The sequence below is a fragment of the Parasteatoda tepidariorum genome, chromosome 11 (assembly GCF_982258835.1).
Source record: "Parasteatoda tepidariorum strain Cologne lab strain chromosome 11, Ptep-v5.0, whole genome shotgun sequence".
NCBI lineage: Eukaryota > Metazoa > Arthropoda > Arachnida > Araneae > Theridiidae > Parasteatoda > Parasteatoda tepidariorum.
In genome coordinates, this window is record NC_141765.1 from 98765100 (window position 1) to 98785809 (window position 20710).

Here is a 20710-nt window from a genome sequence, read left to right on the forward strand (position 1 = left end):
TCCGGAGCAGTTGGTATCCCTTAAACATAGAAGGCATTGTACATATTTACTATAAGAAAAAAAATTAAAATATGAGATATATATTTATGAAATATTCCAGTATTTTATTTTTCAATACTCGAACTAAGAAACTGAAACCTTCAAAATCTAACATCAATTGACATTCTGCGTTTGTTCTTCCTATTATTGCTCATCGGCAACAGTTGTTTATCGCTTGTTTCATTTGAGATAACGGATTGAAGTACAGTTGGTACATTCCTATTTATTATTAATGTGGTGTTTGCATGTTTACTCAAAATTTTGTCTAAATTACGATCGAAGGTCAAATTGACGCATATCCGTCGAGATAGTTATACCACAAAGAGAATTTCAATATTTCAACGCTTTTGAAGAAAATAGACTTCAATATATATTTACCTCAATCAATGGATAAAAGTCATTACCAGAGATAAAATAAAAATGCAGGCCGAGATAGCCTGGTCGGTAGGGCGCTGTGCTCATGTCCGAGAGTTCGCGGGTTCGAATCCCGCCGGTCGAAGACTATTTATCGTAAAGTGACTGATGCATGTTAAATCTGTTGAGTCGCAAAAGTCCTCCATGTTCCCATAACAAATCAAGACCTCTGGGGGTACTGGATTGGAGATCGATCGTTCTCCGATTCAAGTCAAAATTACGATCTGTGGATGAATGAATGGTTGTATGAATGGTCCGCCCTATAAACGGTTGCGACGTATGGTGTGGCAGAAGTCGAATTCTAGGCCATAGATGGCGCCACTGAGAAACAAGAAGCGCACACTCTGCCTTAAATTTGCTCGGTCCGTGAGGCAAGTGACATTAGAAACAACAAAAATATAATAAATAAAAATGCAAGCGGGTTTTGTAATTTTCCTTATAAAATTCGAAATGCGTCAAAATGACGCGTCCCATAAATCTAGTGTTAAAGAGACGCTATAGGACAAAGTGAGTTAATTACAAAAGAAAAAAAAATGCTGAACAGGTGACAAGCACGCATTTATTTCTATCAATTTTTTTCTTAAAATTAAAAATTAGTTGTTGCTCATTTCGAGACTAGATATAATTATTTAAATAATTAAGTGTGCTGGCGAATAAAACGTTTTTAAGATACACTTTATTTTCCTATCACTTTTTAACTCTTTTAAGAACTTTACGAATCTTGTGCAAGTTTGAAATAAATAGAGGCGAAATTGGATCGTCATAGAGTAAACTTGTTTCCGAGTTATCAAAGGTAGCACTCATCGGATCGGAATGGAACTCACCGGAAGGATCAAATCCATGACCTCTTGGACATGATCCTATCAACCAGGCTTTTTAAAAATTTAAACTTTATTAGTGCCCAAGAAAAAGATTAAATAAATGAACAAGGAATCAAAATAAGGCCTATTTTTTCAGGTGAATTTCAATTTTTAGTTGCTAAGCGCTTGCATTTAATATTTTTGTCTTAAATTTCTTAGCATAATTTTTTTTAACCGTCGTTAAACAGCCGACCCAATTCATGAGTTTACGACTACTGATGTTCAACTCCGTAGCCTTGTAATTTTGAACCCAATACAGAAGACAAGGGAACTCCTGGATCAAGTATTGGGAGAAATTTACCCTCGTGTAGGACTTTTTGATGGAACAAACCCGTATTTGCGTGACATGGAGAAGAAAAAAACCCCACGGTTAGCCTGATGAAAAGGGAACTAACCCGAGATCCGTCTGCCACTGAGGATATTTTACGTCAGCACTGAAGTTATTGTGGGCCGAGTGCAGATATATCATCCAGCCGTCACTGGAATTCATCTCATTAGTAGGTGAACGCTCTATCGGCTGAGCCATCATATCTGAGGGCTTTATTTAGTCACCTTTCAGCAACAATACAAAATCCTAGCCTAAAATCAGTGCCTGATTATCGCTTAGGCCCTGTAGGCACGGGCCTAGGGCCCACACTTTCTAGGGGGCCTCAAAAATTAATAAAAAGTTCACAATATTACTTTTTTTTAATACTGAAAGAAATAGTTTTTCTCAAAAAAGGCATATTTTTATTTCAAATTTTCTTTATATTGTGATAAACCGAACTCGTGTAAACATTGCACTTATCAAATTCCAAAGTACAGCTGAATTTTAATTGATGCAATTTTTATTCCAACGGCTTAAGCAAATGCAAATTCGCAAAGTCTCTTATTAATGATTAGTTTCAACAAGAACTAAAAGCTTATTCTTAACAAATATGTAAAGCTGTAGATGGAAGGCTACAATCTTTAAAATAATTCAACTAATCAGTGACTTTTTCCATTCAGTGCAAATTTCCATGATGGAAAATGCTACTTTAATACTATGATGATTAACCATCAAGAGAAGTTTGACTCTCATGAACCAACAATCCATGATGATCTGTGGTGGTTCATGCTGGTTTAATGGGAATTCTTGTTGGTCCATCAGAACAATTTGCTTTGTTTTTTATGTTGGACCATCAAAAATTATGTTGAACCATCCCGAATTTCTTCATTGCGGGATGACGGTTATTCATGATTGTTCCAACATTGGATTTCTAAGACACTATGATGGAAATTCGTGAAGATTCAACATGAACAAATCAAGTTGATGGTGTGTTGTTCATGTTGGACCAGCTATTCTTATGTTGGACCGTCATAAATCGATCCGAATTCTTACTAATTGTTGGTTACCATCAAAAAAATATAATGGTTCTTGATGGAATTATTGATGGTTGCCATCAAGATTATGTTGGTCCATCAATGGAAAACCATCAGAAATTTTAACTAGGAATATCTCAGCGGCAAATGATTATCCTATTTTGAATTGGGAGACCATGAATTCAGTTTTCTAATATCTAGATGCTATTCCACTCATTCGTTGCCATAGTTACCAGTGAATTGCAATTTACGCTTTTCTGTCTCGCTAAGCGTACAATAGTTTTTAAATAAAAATACTTTATAACACAAAAATATCCACTTTTATATTTAAAGTTATCAAGAGAATTAGAAATAATGTAAAGTTAATGTAGGTGATGGAGATTTGTGGAGCTTTTAGAATTGAATTTATTGATCTTCTACTATATATTACTTATTAAAAAAAAATTATTTTAGATTGTCTAAAATAAAATTTCATTTCAGTATACCATGATACATCCATTAACACAGTAACATGCATCCATTAACATAGAGAAGTATTTTCAACATCTATACATGTACGCTCTAAATGCCTTATAATATTTCAATGCTATTTATTACAATTCAAATACTATTCATTATAATTTTAAACTTTATATTGTTTCAGCACATGGTTGAACAAATTTTCAAGAATCCTGCATTGCGAGTATGTTTATTGCCTTCATAATAATTATTATGGTATAGATTATTAAACTATATGTAACAGTGAATATTTCAAGTAACTAAAAATGTTCTTTCAGCTATTATTTTATTCTGTAATTAAATGAAAAAGTTATGTGTTTGCGATATATTTCTATGCAGACTTGTTCTAATGTGAAACAGTCAATCAGTTAAAAGTGTTTAACTATAGTCATAATATTTTTGTAAATACAAAACCTATTTTGGTTTGATAAGATAGAGTGTGTCTATATTTCAGATTCTAGCACGTTCTTTTCTTGCTAATACTGCCACCTCCCCCATATTTGCAACAATGCTAGTAGAATATCTTCTAAAAAGGATGGAAGAAATGGATGTAAGTAATATTTACTGTGATAACTTTTTCAAATAATTTTGTTTATTCTTTTTCTTTTTTTTAATTCTTTTTTTTTTCGCAAAAAATTATTTTAACATATGTGTCTCACAAAATTAAATGTGTACTAGTGAACTTTCAAAGTACAAAATAATAATTACCACATTAAAAGTGATAAATGCTTATATATTTACTTATTATGAATCATAACTATTAACACTTATCTATTTAGCATTATCTGCATTGTCATTGAACAAATGTTACAATTTTTTTATATATTCAATTCCTTTATAATCAGTTATTTTCTATGATGTTTAAACAAATAATTGTCATTTGGGTACTGATGATAGACAACAAAATGATACATTTTTATCATGTGAACGTATATTTGTTAAGTAGGAATTTCGTTTAAAATATTTTTTGTAAAATGAATTTCTTAAGGTTTTGTGATTAACAAATATATTTTTTACATGTATAAAAATTTTTTACATGTATTCTGCACATTTTATTTTTAAACAAGTGAACTTATTTCGTAACATTATATATTCTTCAGAGCAAATATGGACAGATCTAACTTGTACTTGAAGCTTTTTGAACTGGTTTTTGGATCAGTGTCTTTGTTTCCTGCTTAAAATGAGGAAATGCTAGAAGTAATTTTTACATTCTTTAATAATTACTTGTATTTAAAAAAATATTTTAAATATACTTTTTTGTTGTTGCTTTTAATTGTTAAAGTAACCTTTTTTTCCCCTTTCTAGCTCTATTTACATCAAATAGTAAATAGATCCATGGAGCTAGCTTTAAGTGCTAAAGAACCATATAATTATTTCCTTCTTTGTAGAGCCTTGTTTCGGTCTATAGGAGGTGGTAGTCATGATTTGTTGTATCAATAATTCTTACCTTTATTACCAAATTTATTGCAAGATAAGTAAAATAAGTTTTTTTTATTTATTTATTCGTCACAATTTTTTTCTCTCTATTATTTAGAAAATTTGTTTTTATTCTATCAGTTCATAACTTCAAAAAAATTCTAATTACATCTTTTGCTTATGCTTTTCTGGGAATAGATGATCTTAAAAATATATTTGTGGAATCGCGAAAATTAAATTAAAATTAGTTATATTTCTCATGAATTAAAGGTATTATTAAATTTGGTATGATAATTTTGGCAATGGTGTTTTAAACAATTAACTGACCACACCTGTTACACTCTCACCTGCCACTCTTTTGTCTTAAGGACTGAAATCAATCTTGAGAAAAGATCAATGGGCTGAATTCTCTCCTGGAATTAATATTTATTTGTAATTTTTTTAAATTAAGTTTTCAAAACAAACTTAAAAAAACATTTTTTTCTTTAAAAAATACAATAATGCATGTGAGAATAAATAAATAAAAATAATCTTTTTATGAAAATTTTGTTATTTTTCATAATAATTGCAAATGATATCACACCACAACAAAAGAATGTAATGGACTTCAACATCTGCTTGTATGAACAAAATTTGTATTGTTGAATCTGCTTCAGTTAGAGACTTTTCCAAAATTTTGAGGTGCTGGGTAACTCTCCTTTCCTTTTAAGTTTAAAAATTGCCTGTATTCTGCAGCAATGCTTAAAAAAATTTTCATTTCACTTTAATAGAGTTAAAATATTCCTTTATTTCTGTGTAATCTATTTCTTGTACTGTTTTTTTTTTGTTTGAAAATTATTAACTTTAGTATTGTAAATATTTAAGAAATTTTTCTTAAGCTGTTGTAACCATTTTGGTATGTTATATTTAAATGCTCTTGCCCTTTTATGGTATAAAGTTATTTATATTTACATGAAATATCTGCAGCATTTTTTGATTTCAAAATTTTTACTTTGTCTTTTACCAACTTAAAAATGAGCTAAAACCTACCTTCAATTTAAGTAAATAAAAAAAAAAGAAATCTATTAGAGCCACTCCTTGACTATAATTTGTTTTAACCTCCCCAACATACTGAGCATAAATTTAAACAATTTCTTGTTACAACTTTTTCAATCCTTCTTGTATGTTTACTTAATCTTTATAATTTTTTCATTCTTTCATTTATATTTGTTAAACATTTAATTATTTACTGTGTTCTATATTTTTCCTATTCTTGTTGCTAATAAATTATAATTTTTAATAAATTTTTTTATTTTATTATGCATGGTTTTTTGTCATTTTTTTCATTTATTTTATTTATATTTTTCATGATCAATTGTGTTTGGAGGTTTTCTAAATACAAAATCTCTGAAACAGTTTCTTCAAATAACCTTCAATTTTCTTTATTAAAAGTAAATCACATTTAAGTCCAATAAAACAATGTTCAAGTTACAACTAAGTGAAAAAAAAAGTTATTTAGGGATATTTTCAGAACTAAAAATATATTTTAAAAATATCCTATACATTAGTTTAATTTAAAACAGTTATAAAAAATTTTTCAAAAATAATAATTTTTTTAAGGTATTAAGAAATGATGCCCTAATAGTATTTTTTTATTTGCCTATTTTTTCAAAAATTTTTGTTTAGAGTGAAGTTTTTAGTATAGTTTTTTGTTTGATTATAAAAATTAAATGGCATTTTTTTTAAAGAAATACATTACTTTAAAGTATTAATTTATCATATGCAATATTTCTAAAAAATGTAGGTCTGATATTTGAAACAGAAATTACAAAATGTTATACTTGGAAATGTTAATTTCATATTTAATCATTTGATGTGAATATTAAACAATATAAAGCAAAGATTTTAATAAATAAAGGGAATAATTAGCTTAAATGAATAAAATAGTACCTTTTTTAAAAATGCAACCAGGTTTATATGTTTCAAATACACCGTAAAATGTTTGTTAATTTATCCTCTTGGTGTTTTTAATAATAATCAATGAAGCTTATAATAATATGGTTTAACTACATAATTTATTAACAAATAAGTATTTATTCTGTGAAAATTATTTTTCTTCTTGAATTTTACAGAATTTTAATTAAGAAATATTAGTCTTTTTTAATAAAGGTTTGTTATAATATTAATAGTGTATTGTTGTGGAGTTACATGAAAAAGGTCAACATTTAATTAATAATTCTATAATTAGTTTACTGTAACAAATCAAACCAAAAATTACATATCCTAAAATAAAATTTAATTTCGCAATTAACATAAAATCTCCATATTTATATTATATACATAGTAAATATGTACATAACATTATAAAAAGTTATATACATAATTAAAAACCGACTTGATGAAGCTAATAGGGCTGTCTGTGGGCTGAGAAGATTTATTAAATCTAATTTTCTTTCTAGAAAAACAAAGTTCTTAATTTACAAAACTCTTGTCAGGTTGATTTTGACCATATGCTTCTGACAATGACAAAACTGGAAGAAAATTATAATCACTAATATTTGAGAAATATGAAAACAATAACTGGAGATTTAACTTTAAACTGTTCACGATTTATAAACAACCTGATATTATTAAATACATAAAAATGAATTGGATGGCCCATGTGATTTGAATGAGTGATGTCAATACAATAAATAAGATATTGCTCTTTAGACTCTCTGGGACAAAAAAGTGGGGAAGTTGCAGAGTCTGATTTTATTGCAATTAATGAAAAGAATTGGAGATCAAAGATAAATCAGAAGTCGTGAAGGAGAAATCTGCAGATGAAGGCATTGGGCTGTCTCACCAACTATGATGATGATAATTGATATTTATGTGCAAGTCATATAATTCGCGCTCAACCGAAGCTAAATTTTTACGGTTTTCTCTAAAGTAAAAATTTAAAATTAAAAAGAATTTTATCAAATTTGTAGTTGGAGAAAAAAAATATGTTTTTAAGAATATGAATTAAGGATAAGATTTCCTGCGCCTACAATGTTTTAAGAAATTAAAGTGATTTTGATTTAAGAGAGTTTGATAATATTAAGTTCATACTAAATGCTGTCAAACTAATTTTTCTTTTTGGATGATACAATATGCAGGATATGTTTAAAAGAATCTTTCTTAAATTAAAAAAAAGAGAGAGAAAGCGCTGTTACACCTAAACGCGATTAGATGTGTAATATTTTATTACCATCAGGGAAGGGAACACCATCAAGAAGAGCTCAGTATTTTAATTATACATTTACGCATACATTTTTACAATAATGAGTAACAACATAACATTGACTAAAATAGAAAGTAACTTAAAGTTTTACCCATTAAACTGATTGGGGTAAAACGGGAGCCAGGGAAGGCTTGGGTTTCTCTATCTTGCGTCATCTCACTGTACCTATACATGATATAAAGCTAAAAGAAAATTACTATTTACCTTAGATTTTAATGATAGAATCAGCACAAGATAAATCTTAATTTATTCTCTTATTCTGTAACTTACAATATTGCTACTATTTTATCAAATTTTGATAAATTGTTAAAGCATGCAGATCTATGTGAGGAGAAGAAGTTCAGTATTCCAAAAAACGAAGTTCTTAAAGCATGGTCTGAAATTACAAGAAACTTGAAACAGATAGATTTCGCAAGGATGAGAGGAGCTTTAAATGTTTTGGAAACAAAACTGTACCATGCAAGAAATAGTCTGTTCGAAAAATTGATTGCTGCAGAGTGACAACTGATGTTAAGCAGAAAACGATTGAAAATCCACCAAAACAGTTGAGACGACAGTTTGCTTAAAAAAATCGAAGTGAAAATTAACGCCTAGTAATGAAACTAGTTTAAGAAATAGGAAACCAGGTTGCTGTATAATTTAGAAAACCTAAAGTATTATCTGGATGATATGGAAATAATGTAGAGGTACATACTTGCTTGCTAAAAGTGAAGCATTGGTAGATAGCATGATGAAAAAGAAAACGGAAAAACAAGCGGAGGTAAACTACATAAGCCAATCAGCGAGAAAATGGCATACCAGCATCTAGTGACATTATATATAAAGTAGAAAACAAAAAACGAATTAAACATCAAGATGCAGGTAGAGTTATAAAACGTAAAATGATGGTTAAAGAAGATACTAAGGAAAATGACAAATAAAGGGTAGTCTCTGAATAACAAAGAAAAGATCATAAAATCCTATTTGGTCCATTTGTCAGTGCTGCGCTTGCAGGCGTAAAACTTACCTGTCTTCGAATTGGTCACACCCGGTTGACACACTTTCATTTTCTGTTTGAAGAATCTCCCCTCCTCAATGCAATAACCAATCGTTTCACGTGCTTCGGGAGTTCGATTTTATGGATACAAGATTTGTTGGATGGCAAAAGATAAATAGAAATATAAGGTCAAACTTTAAGTGCTCTAGTCTCTAAAAGTATAAAAAAAAAAAGTTTTTAGTCTCTAGATTTACAACCAAAAAAATACAGTAACTAAAATATGAGGGTCTAAAAAATGAGAAGAATCAAAAAATAAAAAAAACGTTAGAAAAAATGATGATGGATCAAAAAAGTAGTCGGTATATGAAGAAAAATTTGCGAATTTGAAACACTTACTTAAAAAGATATAGAAAAAACTTGATGTTGGGGGCATGATAGTTAGGATAATAAATGCCGAGATGTAAAATTAAATATCTCATTGTCGGGGTTGAAAAATTTTGTCGCCTGAACCAGTAAAAAAAAATTATAATCTAGATGATTAATGTTGACGAAAAATGTAGATTTAGAAAATAGATGATGGAAGTATAAAAAAAATGTCGAGAAAATTCTGGATTTAGAAATAATGAACTCATGATACAAGTCATGAAATTTAAAAATTAGCGATCATAAATGTTAATAGTAACAACAGAATTATTTACCAAAATTTCTAGTGAGAGACAAAATTAGAAACAAAAATTAGAATTACCAGAAAATATAACAAAATAAAATTTTTTGGCTGAGATATGCTAAATATATGCTAAACGAAGTTCCATTTTACGTTAGTTATAATTTTTACTTCTATATAGTTCTATGATGGTATAAAAGTTGAGTTATTTATTTGTGTATGGACTTAAAAAATTATCATGCATTATGTTACTTCGTATATAGTTACAATTTGCACATATATTAGTTTTATGAGATTAGCATGTTATGTGTGGCATTATTAATGATAGCTGGCACTCACTCAAATCATAGTATGCATGTGATTCATAAGTTTAAAATGACGCAAATGAACTCTTCAATGGAGAAAGATTACCCAGAAAAGATGCGTGTTTTTTCCTTTTCGGTGACACGTACACTGTAAAAAATATTCTTTAAAATTGACGGTTTTAAACCGGCAGTTGGGTTGGTTGTGGAAAACAGTAAAATTAAAACAGTGTGGAAAAGTAAATCCGTAACTTCAACTGCTTTTTACCAAATGCGTACAAGTTTTTTCCGTAAAAGTTACAAAGTAAATCCATAGTCACAACTGTATTTACCCAAACAAAAACAAGTTTTCGACGCAAAAATTATGAAAGAAGTCCGTACCTTCAACTGCTTTTGACCATAACAGAACAAGTTTTTCCCGTAAAATTTAAAAAGAAAATCCGCAGTCACAACGGTGTTTTACGAATCAGGGACAAATTTTTCCGCAAAAGTAAACAAGAAAATCCGTAGCCAATATGAAAACAAGTTTTCCTAAAATGAACAAGTTTTAGCTGTATGTTTTGAAATATTTATATGAATGCATTTAATCAGTGAAGCAAATCACTTGAACCATTCTTTTTAACAATATGAAAACAAGTTTATTGTGTATGTCTTATAATTTTAAACTATTCGCAGAAAAATATTTAATCAGTGAAGTAAAAATTTTTTCCATAGTATAAATTTTATTAAGTTTTTATTTTTAAACTATGTGGAATTATTGACGTCACAATCTGTTTTTTTTTAATTTTTTTTTTAAACAACAAAATACCACATGTTTGCAAAGAATAAGTTTATTATGTCATGTATAATTGTTTACAAAATTATATGAAATAACTGAAGTTGCTAGGCATTGTTTAAAAAAAAAGATACATATACATGTATAATGCACATAATGCAAAGTAAACTGAATGATGAAACACAATTGATAAAATAAATCATATGAGTTTTTACGAAAACCATAAATTTTCACAAATGCCAATGAAATCGTTTAAAAGTTATGCACACTTATATTTTTACCTAAATAATTTGTTTACCACTATTTTGATTCACACATTAAAAACTAATTATGGCATATATACATATATAATTACACAAAATGTAAAGTTAACTAAATGATAATACATAATTTATAAAATAAATCATTTAAGAGTTTTGAAGAAAACCAAAAATATCAATAAAATCGTTTAAAAGTTGTACACATTTATATTTTTACCTAAATAGTTTGTTTACTGCTATTTCGATTCACACATTAAAGACTAATGAATCATCTTATATTTATCTCAGAACAATAATTTTATTTAATTCAGGATAAAATAATCTGTCATTTAAACATGATTTCATACAAATTAGTGCCCTACTTTTAAAGTAAATGGAACTATTTTGCAGTTTTTTGATCAGTGGATTTGTGTAATGCTGAGATATGATATCGGGCAGCTGACTCTCTTAAATTTGAATCAATAACAGTTGAATATTTTTTCAACATTTGATAATAAATTTTGACTTTCACCTCTTCCTTTGAAGATCAGATTAGTCTGTTCAAAATCTTTTAACAGAAACTTATTAATTATTAGGTACATTTCAATTAAAAAAAGAAAAGAAAAGCGGTTTATCTCACATTGATTAAAGGCAGATTTGTTTCTATTTCAATGTAAGAATGATTAATAAAACTCAAACTTTCTTCTTTTTTTTTTTACTTCTTCCGTAAAACATAAAGGGAAGAATAAAATTAAAAGAAAAAAATGATTTCATTTCATTATTGCTTTATTTCGCTCTTACCATTTTACACTACTTACGAAAGTTAACAATAAAAATCACTAATTTGCATGTATTTTTACAGTAGGTACAGGAATTTATAAAATTTGTCAAATGATAAAAGTACACCTTTTTTTTTATTCTTTCTTTTCACTGATTTCATTACATAAATTATTCCTTTTCCCCCCGGTTTGTTGTAATTTTATGCTGCTTCATACTAACAATCAATTTACAAATGCTACCAATCATTTTAGCAAACTATAAATGCTTATAACTTATAAACCCTTTTACTGATTCCAGTATAACTGATACTTTCAAAATTAGTATTAAAAATAGAATGGCAAGGAAATAAGAAAAGAATAAAGAAGGTTAAAATAAAAATACAAATAAATACAGTATAAAATCACTATTGACACCATTCAAAGTCCATTAGCTTTTTTAACAACAATAAAACTTTTGGATTTACAGTTCTTTTTTTTTTCTACGTTCTTTACTATCCATTAAAGCCTTCGATCCTTTATCGGGGTTCACCTTTAGGAAACACCTGCACAATAAATGAATATTCATTTTGTTAATTAAGTTCAGATTTAAAATTATTAATAAAAAAGTCAGAAATTTTTATTATTTGCTTGATAGTATGCGTTTTGGAAATTTTTTTACCCCTACAAAATTTGGCAATTTCAGTCTTTAGACAAACTAAAATAATTTTTATTTAAATTTCCTTCAGTATATAATGTTTTATCCACTACTACTATGCTTTCAATAAATAAAAAAGTTACTCAAAGTAAATAAAATAATAATTTAAAAAGATTTAAATTGAGGAAAATATACCCGTGTATTTCTACGAATAACACTATCCTTTATAAAAACAGAAAAATGAATATATTTTATTTTTTACCTTTGAATAAACTCCAGGGTTTTACAAGCCATCTCAGCGTACTCAATGCTTAAAATGTAGTATGCAGCAAACATTTTTGCCACTTTGAATTTCTTCATTTGACGTTATTGTCGACTGCAACCATGTAGGAGTTTGCAAAAAAATCATCACCTGAAAGTTGAGCAGAAATTAATAATGCAATTATATTATCAAAAATGATTATTTTAAAGCTAAAAATGAAATATATATTTTAGAAAATAATTGTAATAAGCTCGTATAATAATACATAGTTCACTTATTTATTGCTGAGTGACGGTGAAAAGATTGCATTTATATTAAGCATTCTGCTTTTCATTTGAACCAATTGCTTAACCTATATATAAAATTTTTTAATTAATGCCGTCACTTCTGTAACCGCACAAGTTCAACTTTTACTATCCATTAGAAGCTTTTTTATAGTGGTGTTGCCATCCGACGTACTTTTAAATGTTTGAGTTTTTAATAAATGCCACATGAAGGCTTGGCCAAGTCGGACGCCTTTGCGCTCCACTCTCTGGGGGGGGGGGATATGTCGCTTCGACGAGTTCGATTTTTTTGGGGGTTGGGTGTAAACTAAAACTTATAGTTACACTTAGTTTAATTACAAATGTCATCAAGTTTTATTTTAAACTGTTACAACTACAAGGCGCATCCAGAAAGTAAGTTTCCCGAATTTTTAAAAAAAAAGAACTCACACTTTCAGGAACATATTTTTTGGCAACAAGTACAGCAATGTTTCAGCTATTTTTCAACATAGACGCCACTACAATTGAGACACTTGTCGTATTGTGGGATCAACTTTTGTATCCCTCTGTCGTAAAATCCTGCCACCTGTGAATGGAACCAGCGTGTGACAGACGTCTACCGTTACTGTGAAACACTCCGGAAATTGTGACGTGCCATTCAAAACAAGAGTCGTGGAATGCTTACTGCAGGTGTTGCGCTCCTCCATGACAATGCTTGCCCACATACGGCACGAGACTCAGCAGCTGTTTTGACGGAATTTGGCTGGCAGTTGTTTGATCATCCAACCTACAGCTCTGATATTGCTTCCAGCGATTTTTACATTTTCTTGCACCTCAAGAAATTCCTGTAATCCTGTGAGCATTTCGGCAACGATGAAAAGCGGAAGACGTCTGTCACACGCTGGTTCCATTCACAGGCGGCAGAGTTCTACGACAGAGAGATACAAAAGTTGATTCCACGATACGGCAGGTGTCTCAATTCTTGTGGTGGATATATTGAAAAATTGCTATACTTTTTGCCAAAAAATATGTTCCTGAAAATGCGAGTTCTTTCTTTTTATAAATTAGGGAAACTTACTTTCTGGATGCGCCTCGTATATTATTTGCAATAAAACTATGTTGGCATTGTGTTTCTGCGAAAACTAATGAGCCTCTAACATAGATGCAAGATATATCCTTTTATATTTGTAATGGATAGGTAAGGAGAATAATGTAATGTGGTGGATAGGTAAGGAGAATAAACCCGACAATTAGATGCTTTGATGTTAGCTGACTTTTCTGCATGATTTAGAAGTTATATGTAATTAAGACTTTATTTGCATACTCTTTCTGATAATACTCTATAGCTATATGTCAATGTGGTGTCAACCATTGAAACTGTATTGGTGCTACTATATGGTACCCTAATATTTTAAGCTAGTCTTATTAATCATTGATTTAAAAAAAATAAGCAGTTCAATAAAACTAATTAAGAACCTCCAATCATGAAATTTAATCAATATATTTTCTTGACAAACTACATAAATTTTGCTTTCGTTAAGAAACAGCTAGGCTGTTATGAATTTTATGAAGCTCTTTCTTTTTAAAACTAAGGAAAATGCAGATCAGATAACTTTAACTGATTTATATAATTATTTCATCACAGTTAAACACACTTATCAACAAGCATGTTATAATCAGGGATGAGATTAGCCAAAAGGCAAAAAAGCTGAATTTCCACAATAGTAAATTTTACGCAAGCGCAGCCCTTTAATAATAAATTCCAGACAGTTTAAGGTAATAAATAATGTGTTGACATACAATTGCGTACTTATCTATTATTATAAAAACGACTACATTGATACTTAACATTAAGTGAAAATAAAAATTACCAATTGAAAAAATAAAGCTGGAAATTATATTTTTCCTCAGTTCACATAAGAGACAATTATTACTTGAAAAACTACTTGGTTTAGCAAATTAAAACTACTGAGAATATACATTAATATTTCATTTCTTTTAATAAATACTGTTATGTGATTTATAGCAAATATATCAGTAATATTACTTTTTAAATTATATTGGGGAAAAGAAACTTTAACAATGGACCAAATCATTATGTTCATGTTATAGTCTAATCTAACTACAGCCCTTTGAAACATATCAATAACAGTGAAGTAGAAATATATAGTAACTCCTTAACATACAAAAATTGGTATTTTAGTTTGAAAAATTAAATGACAATCAGCAACTGTTTAGATAATTGTTTTTTATTTGATAAGAATTTTGCATTTTATAGCATAAATAACAGCAATTACAAATAAAATTTTGATGATGAGTTAATTAACTCTTTTTCCAACAAAAAAAAATTTAAATTGAAACCCTTTTTAAGTTATTGCTTTTGTTTCCTATATCTTTTATGTTTGCTATATTTAGTCGTTAGTCCATTTTCAAACATCTTGTGACAAATCCTATTTTTTCTTCTTTGCAAGCACAGAATGTAAGTTTTGAATATATTCCCTTCCAGTTTCTCTGATGTTGTAACTTTTACATATACATACTAATAATCGTCGTTAGAAAAACAGTCACCTTTATAGTAACTAATTTTTTTTAAAAATTTACTTCTTACAAGAATCGCGAGAGTTGATCTTAAAATTGCGTGAATATGAATAACAATTATGGATTTTGAAATCACATGAATATGAAACTAGATATACGATTTCGAAAATGAGAAAATACAAACTGGGATATAGAATTTTTAAAACGCGTAAATACAAATCCCGATTCATAATTTTTAGATCGCGTAAATACGAATCATTATGCGTAATTTTTAGATTGCATAAATAAGAATTATGATGCATAATATTTAGAATGCGTGAATGCGAATCCCAATGCCTTATTTTAAATAAATGAAAATCAATGTTTGATATTATAAACAGCATGAGCAAATCAAGACATTGAATTTTAAACTTGCGGGAATACGAATCGCTTCATAGGTTTTTAAAAATGCGTAAATACGAAGCACAACGTACAATATTCAAATCGCGTGAATAAGAATCTCAACACGCAAATATGAAAAGCTATGTTTGATATTAAAATCGTGTGAATAAGAATCGAGATATTGGCAGACTCCAGGCTTGGGACCTCTAAAAGGCTTGTCAGAAACAGCGTCGTTTGAACTACAAAAATCGGATCTATCTGGAGGGCGGGTAAAAAATTCGGAAAATCTTATCTGCTGCGAGTAAAAGGGGAGAAAATAGCTAAAATAAGTAAAAATGAGAAAGGATTGGTAGCTATGTAGTTTGAATTTCTCTTTGAAAATGGGTGAATTTTCTGAAAAAGCGGAATACAGTGGAACCTGTAAAAGTGACCACCTGGGTAAAGTGAGAATCTGAGTAAGGTGACCATTTTCTGCAAGTTTTATTTAAAGAGTCCTTTTTAAAGACTCTTCATAAAGTGACCACCTCTATATAGTGACCATTTGACTTGGTCCCGAGGGTGGTCAATTTAGACAGGTTCCACTGTACTTATAAAAAAAGTGAAATTTTTAGAAAAATCTGAATTTTTGATTAAAAAAAAAAAGCTGAAATTCAAGAGATAAAAGTGAAAAAAGCGGAAATCAGCTTAAAAGCGGAAAAATCTCATCCCTGTATAATATTTGAGATATAATTAAAAATTCAGTTTCATTAAGAATAAGATTGCTCAAATTTTAAATGATTAACTTAATTTTTCAAAACTTATTTCAGTACATATATTTTTTTTAAAATAAACGTACTACAAGTTAAAATTTTATTATACTTACCAGAAGAAATCGGACATGGAGTACTAGGCATTATGCCCAGATTTTCGATCTTTATGGCAGGTAAGGAGCTCTTAAAATAACAAATGGCTATATTTTAATTGAAGAATTTTGATAACAGTATGAATTTGATGAAATTTCAAATTTTCATTTTTTATACAAAAAATACAATAACTTTTAAAATGCGTTCTTATTTAAATGTGTTACCATCGAAAATGTAGAATTCTTAGAACTCAGACATAATAATTAAAAGATTAATTTAACAAAAAATGTCATTATCTTGCAAGGAAGTTAAATTTAATTAAACATAGAATTTTATAATTTTGGTTTATGTTTCATAAATTTAGTTTATAAATTCTATATTTAACCTACACTCAGTGTTAAAATAATCAAATTTATAACATATTAAAAAGCTGAAAGTTTAATTTCTGGAAGTCACATGTAGATGCAGTCTGAAGCCATTTTTTAAATTAGGTAACTGTTTTAAAACGACTAGATGTATCTTTATGGGAAAGTGATAAATCAGTTATAATACTATTTAGAACTTTCATACTACCTCTAATCACTTACTGCTGTGAACAATTTATGACGGCAACAATTTGACAAACCATAAATCTATTACAGCTACTGTTGAAGAAAAATCATTGCTTTTATATGAGAAGCTGTTTAGAATAGGTGATCCTTATTGGATGAATTACACAAATTTCATCAGAAATTTGAAAATCCAGCTTTTTTTCAATTTGTTCATATTATCCGGAAAGAATATGAGTTATCTGATGATATTCAGGAAATAAAGCCAACAAATCCTCTGAAGATTGTAGAGATCGAATCAAGTTTATATCTTAGAGACACTTTGCACAAGAAAAATACTTCTCCCGCTGTGCTGAGATGTTATGCCCTTGAAACAATTTACATGAAACCTCTGAGTGACTACTTGTGTATACAAATGGCTCCTTCTCTAACAATTATGACAGCAAGAGTTTATGGAACCTATTTTCCTTTTGATGCTCCCGTAGAGAAATACAGAACAGTCTTTGACGGAGAGGTGGAAGCCATTCGCATTGCGCTAAAGCAGTTATTGGTTTTTGAAGATAAATTTTCGAAAGTGGTTCTATTCTCTGATTTTCAAGCAGCAATCCAGGTCATTAGTTCAAATAGCGCTTCTTCATCGAATGAAATCCTTCAATGTCGAGATTACTTGCAAAGATTGGTCCTAAAAAAGAAGCGGGTTGCACACCAGTGGATACCTGGCAACTGTAGAATTTATGAGAACGAACAAGCTCATCACTTTGGGAGGAAGGAAATATCTTTCCATTCTGTAAAGCTGTATATTAAACAAATTATGTTGCAGAGAATTGACAGTTTTTTGTTCATTCCCAACTCATGTTGCGCAACTGTTGCTAAATTCTGCCTTATGGTAGTAATGACTGTCTAGGAGAACATCCAAACTGCTCTCTTTATAATTTGTATTTGCTTGATTCGCTAAGGCCAGTGAATCGAACTCACCACTTCACATCGATTTTGAGGAGTCATTGTATTGCAAAAAAGATTACTTTTAATGAGGCAATGACGTCGGTCCTCGTTTGTGATCTAAAATTTCTAGTTTTTTTTTTTTTTTTGGTACATCTTTAGTCTTACTGTTCTTTTTTGTATTGTCTTTGGAAATAAAAAAAAGGTAAGTCAATAACTGCAAATATTTTATCTTATTGTGTTTGACTATAGGAAGATGTCTGAAATTAAGAGATTTGCCCAATATGTACAAAAAAATTATAGAAAAATATATGATAAATACTTAAGTCAACTGAAATAAAAATTGCTTCCCTTTTTCAATTAAAGTACTCCAAAAGCAGAGATATGACTAAGAACAGTTCATTGCAAGTTTCATCATCATTTTCAAATTTCTTCAATATGTCATGAATACTGTTTTTTTTTCTTAGGCAAAGATTTAAAAAAGTTAATGATTCTAGGAATTTTTGTTTCTGAAGCCTTTTTTAAAGAGCTCTGGAATATTAACCCCAGTCAACAATTTAAAATGCAGAAAGAATCCATTCTCCGTGAAAAGTAGAGGCCAGGAACTTAACAAATCTGAAACATTTTTTCAGACTGTTGATCTCTTTTCTCTGGCTGTAAAACATCACCTCTAACAAAGCAAGGCTTCTCTCATTAGCATGGTCAACGGGTTTCATTATTGGTGAAATTGCCAACAACTCTTTCTGTTTCTCCTTCAGGCTTTAATGTTTTTCACCAATTGGCAACACACTTGGCTGCCAATTCAAACAGCCAAAATTTGCTGAAGCAATAAGCTCTACACTAGTGCTTGGGTTTTCTCTCTTCTACATTTACACAAAAAGAATGACAAAATTACATTTACACAAAAAGAATGACAAAATTACATTTACACAAAAAGAATGACAAAATTACATTCACACAAAAAGAATTAAAAAACTACATTTACACAAAAAGAATTAAAAAAACTACATTTACACAAAAAGAATGACAAAATTACATTTACACAAAAAGAATGACAAAATTACATTCACACAAAAAGAATGACAAAATTACATTTACACAAAAAGAATTAAAAAGAACTACATTTACACAAAAAGAATGACAAAATTACATTTACACAAAAAGAATGACAAAATTACATTTACACAAAAAGAATGACAAAATTACATTCACACAAAAAGAATGACAAAATTACATTTACACAAAAAGAATGACAAAATTACATTCACACAAAAAGAATGACAAAATTACATTTACACAAAAAGAATTAAAAAGAACTACATTTACACGAAAAGAATGACAAAATTACATTCACACAAAAAGAATGACAAAATTACATTCACACAAAAAGAATGACAAAATTACATTTACACAAAAAGAATTTAAAAAAACTACATTTACCCAAAAAGAATTAAAGAAAACTACATTTACACAAAAAGAATTAAAAAGAACTACATTTACACAAAAAGAATGACAAAATTACATTTACACAAAAAGAATGACAAAATTACATTCACACAAAAAGAATGACAAAATTACATTTACACAAAAAGAATTAAAAAGAACTACATTTACACAAAAAGAATGACAAAATTACATTCACACAAAAAGAATGACAAAATTACATTCACACAAAAAGAATGACAAAATTACATTTACACAAAAAGAATTTAAAAAAACTACATTTACACAAAAAGAATTAAAGAAAACTACATTTACACAAAAAGAATGACAAAATTACATTTACACAAAAAGAATGACAAAATTACATTTACACAAAAAGAATGACAAAATTACATTTACACAAAAAGAATGACAAAATTACATTTACACAAAAAGAATTTAAAAAAACTACATTTACACAAAAAGAATGACAAAATTACATTTACACAAAAAGAATGACAAAATTACATTCACACAAAAAGAATGACAAAATTACATTCACACAAAAAGAATGACAAAATTACATTCACACAAAAAGAATTAAAAAAACTACATTTACACAAAAAGAATTAAAAAAAACTACATTTACACAAAAAGAATTAAAAAAAACTACATTTACGCAAAAAGAATGACAAAATTACATTTACACAAAAAGAATTAAAAAAAACTACATTTACACAAAAAGAATGACAAAATTACATTTACACAAAAAGAATGATAAAATTACATTTACACAAAAAGAATTAAAAAAAACTACATTTACACAAAAAGAATGACAAAATTACATTCACACAAAAAGAATGACAAAATTACATTTACACAAAAAGAATTTAAAAAAACTACATTTACACAAAAAGAATGACAAAATTACATTTACACAAAAAGAATGACAAAATTACATTTACACAAAAAGAATGACAAAATTACATTCACACAAAAAGAATTAAAAAAACTACATTTACACAAAAAGAATGACAAAATTACATTTACACAAAAAGAATGACAAAATTACATTTACACAAAAAGAATTAAAAAAAACTACATTTACACAAAAAGAATGACAAAATTACATTTACACAAAAAGAATTAAAAAGAACTACATTTACACAAAAAGAATGACAAAATTACATTTACACAAAAAGAATGACAAAATTACATTTACACAAAAAGAATGACAAAATTACATTCACACAAAAAGAATGACAAAATTACATTTACACAAAAAGAATGACAAAATTACATTCACACAAAAAGAATGACAAAATTACATTTAC

General features: G+C 28.6%; 2 protein-coding genes and 1 long non-coding RNA gene across 7 annotated transcripts in view; 2 read left to right on the forward strand and 1 right to left on the reverse strand.

The window, feature by feature from the left end:
- The first annotated feature begins 2708 nt into the window (after window positions 1–2708).
- On the forward strand, window positions 2709–4732 carry LOC147801985 (transcription-associated protein 1-like). Its single transcript, XM_087154357.1, has 4 exons — window positions 2709–3208; window positions 3298–3336; window positions 3607–3702; window positions 4458–4732. The coding sequence occupies exons 2-4, from the start codon at window positions 3301–3303 to the stop codon at window positions 4590–4592; spliced, it is 267 nt and encodes an 88-aa protein (XP_087010483.1). The 5' UTR covers window positions 2709–3208; window positions 3298–3300; the 3' UTR covers window positions 4593–4732.
- Window positions 4733–10568: 5836 nt separating this feature from the next.
- The window catches only part of LOC147801986 (uncharacterized), a 39120-nt gene continuing 28978 nt past the window's right edge, over window positions 10569–20710 (reverse strand). For 2 of the 5 annotated variants that reach the window (XR_015430123.1, XR_015430126.1), the window contains exons 3-4: window positions 12444–12593; window positions 10569–12089 (exon numbers count right to left, since the gene is read on the reverse strand). This is a non-coding gene — a long non-coding RNA (uncharacterized LOC147801986). The other 3 variants (XR_015430125.1, XR_015430124.1, XR_015430127.1) reach the window with 3 other exon arrangements.
- LOC147801987 (uncharacterized) lies at window positions 16541–17919 on the forward strand. Its single transcript, XM_087154544.1, has 2 exons — window positions 16541–16547; window positions 17246–17919. Exons 1-2 carry the CDS (start codon window positions 16541–16543, stop codon window positions 17917–17919), a joined length of 681 nt encoding a protein of 226 aa, XP_087010670.1.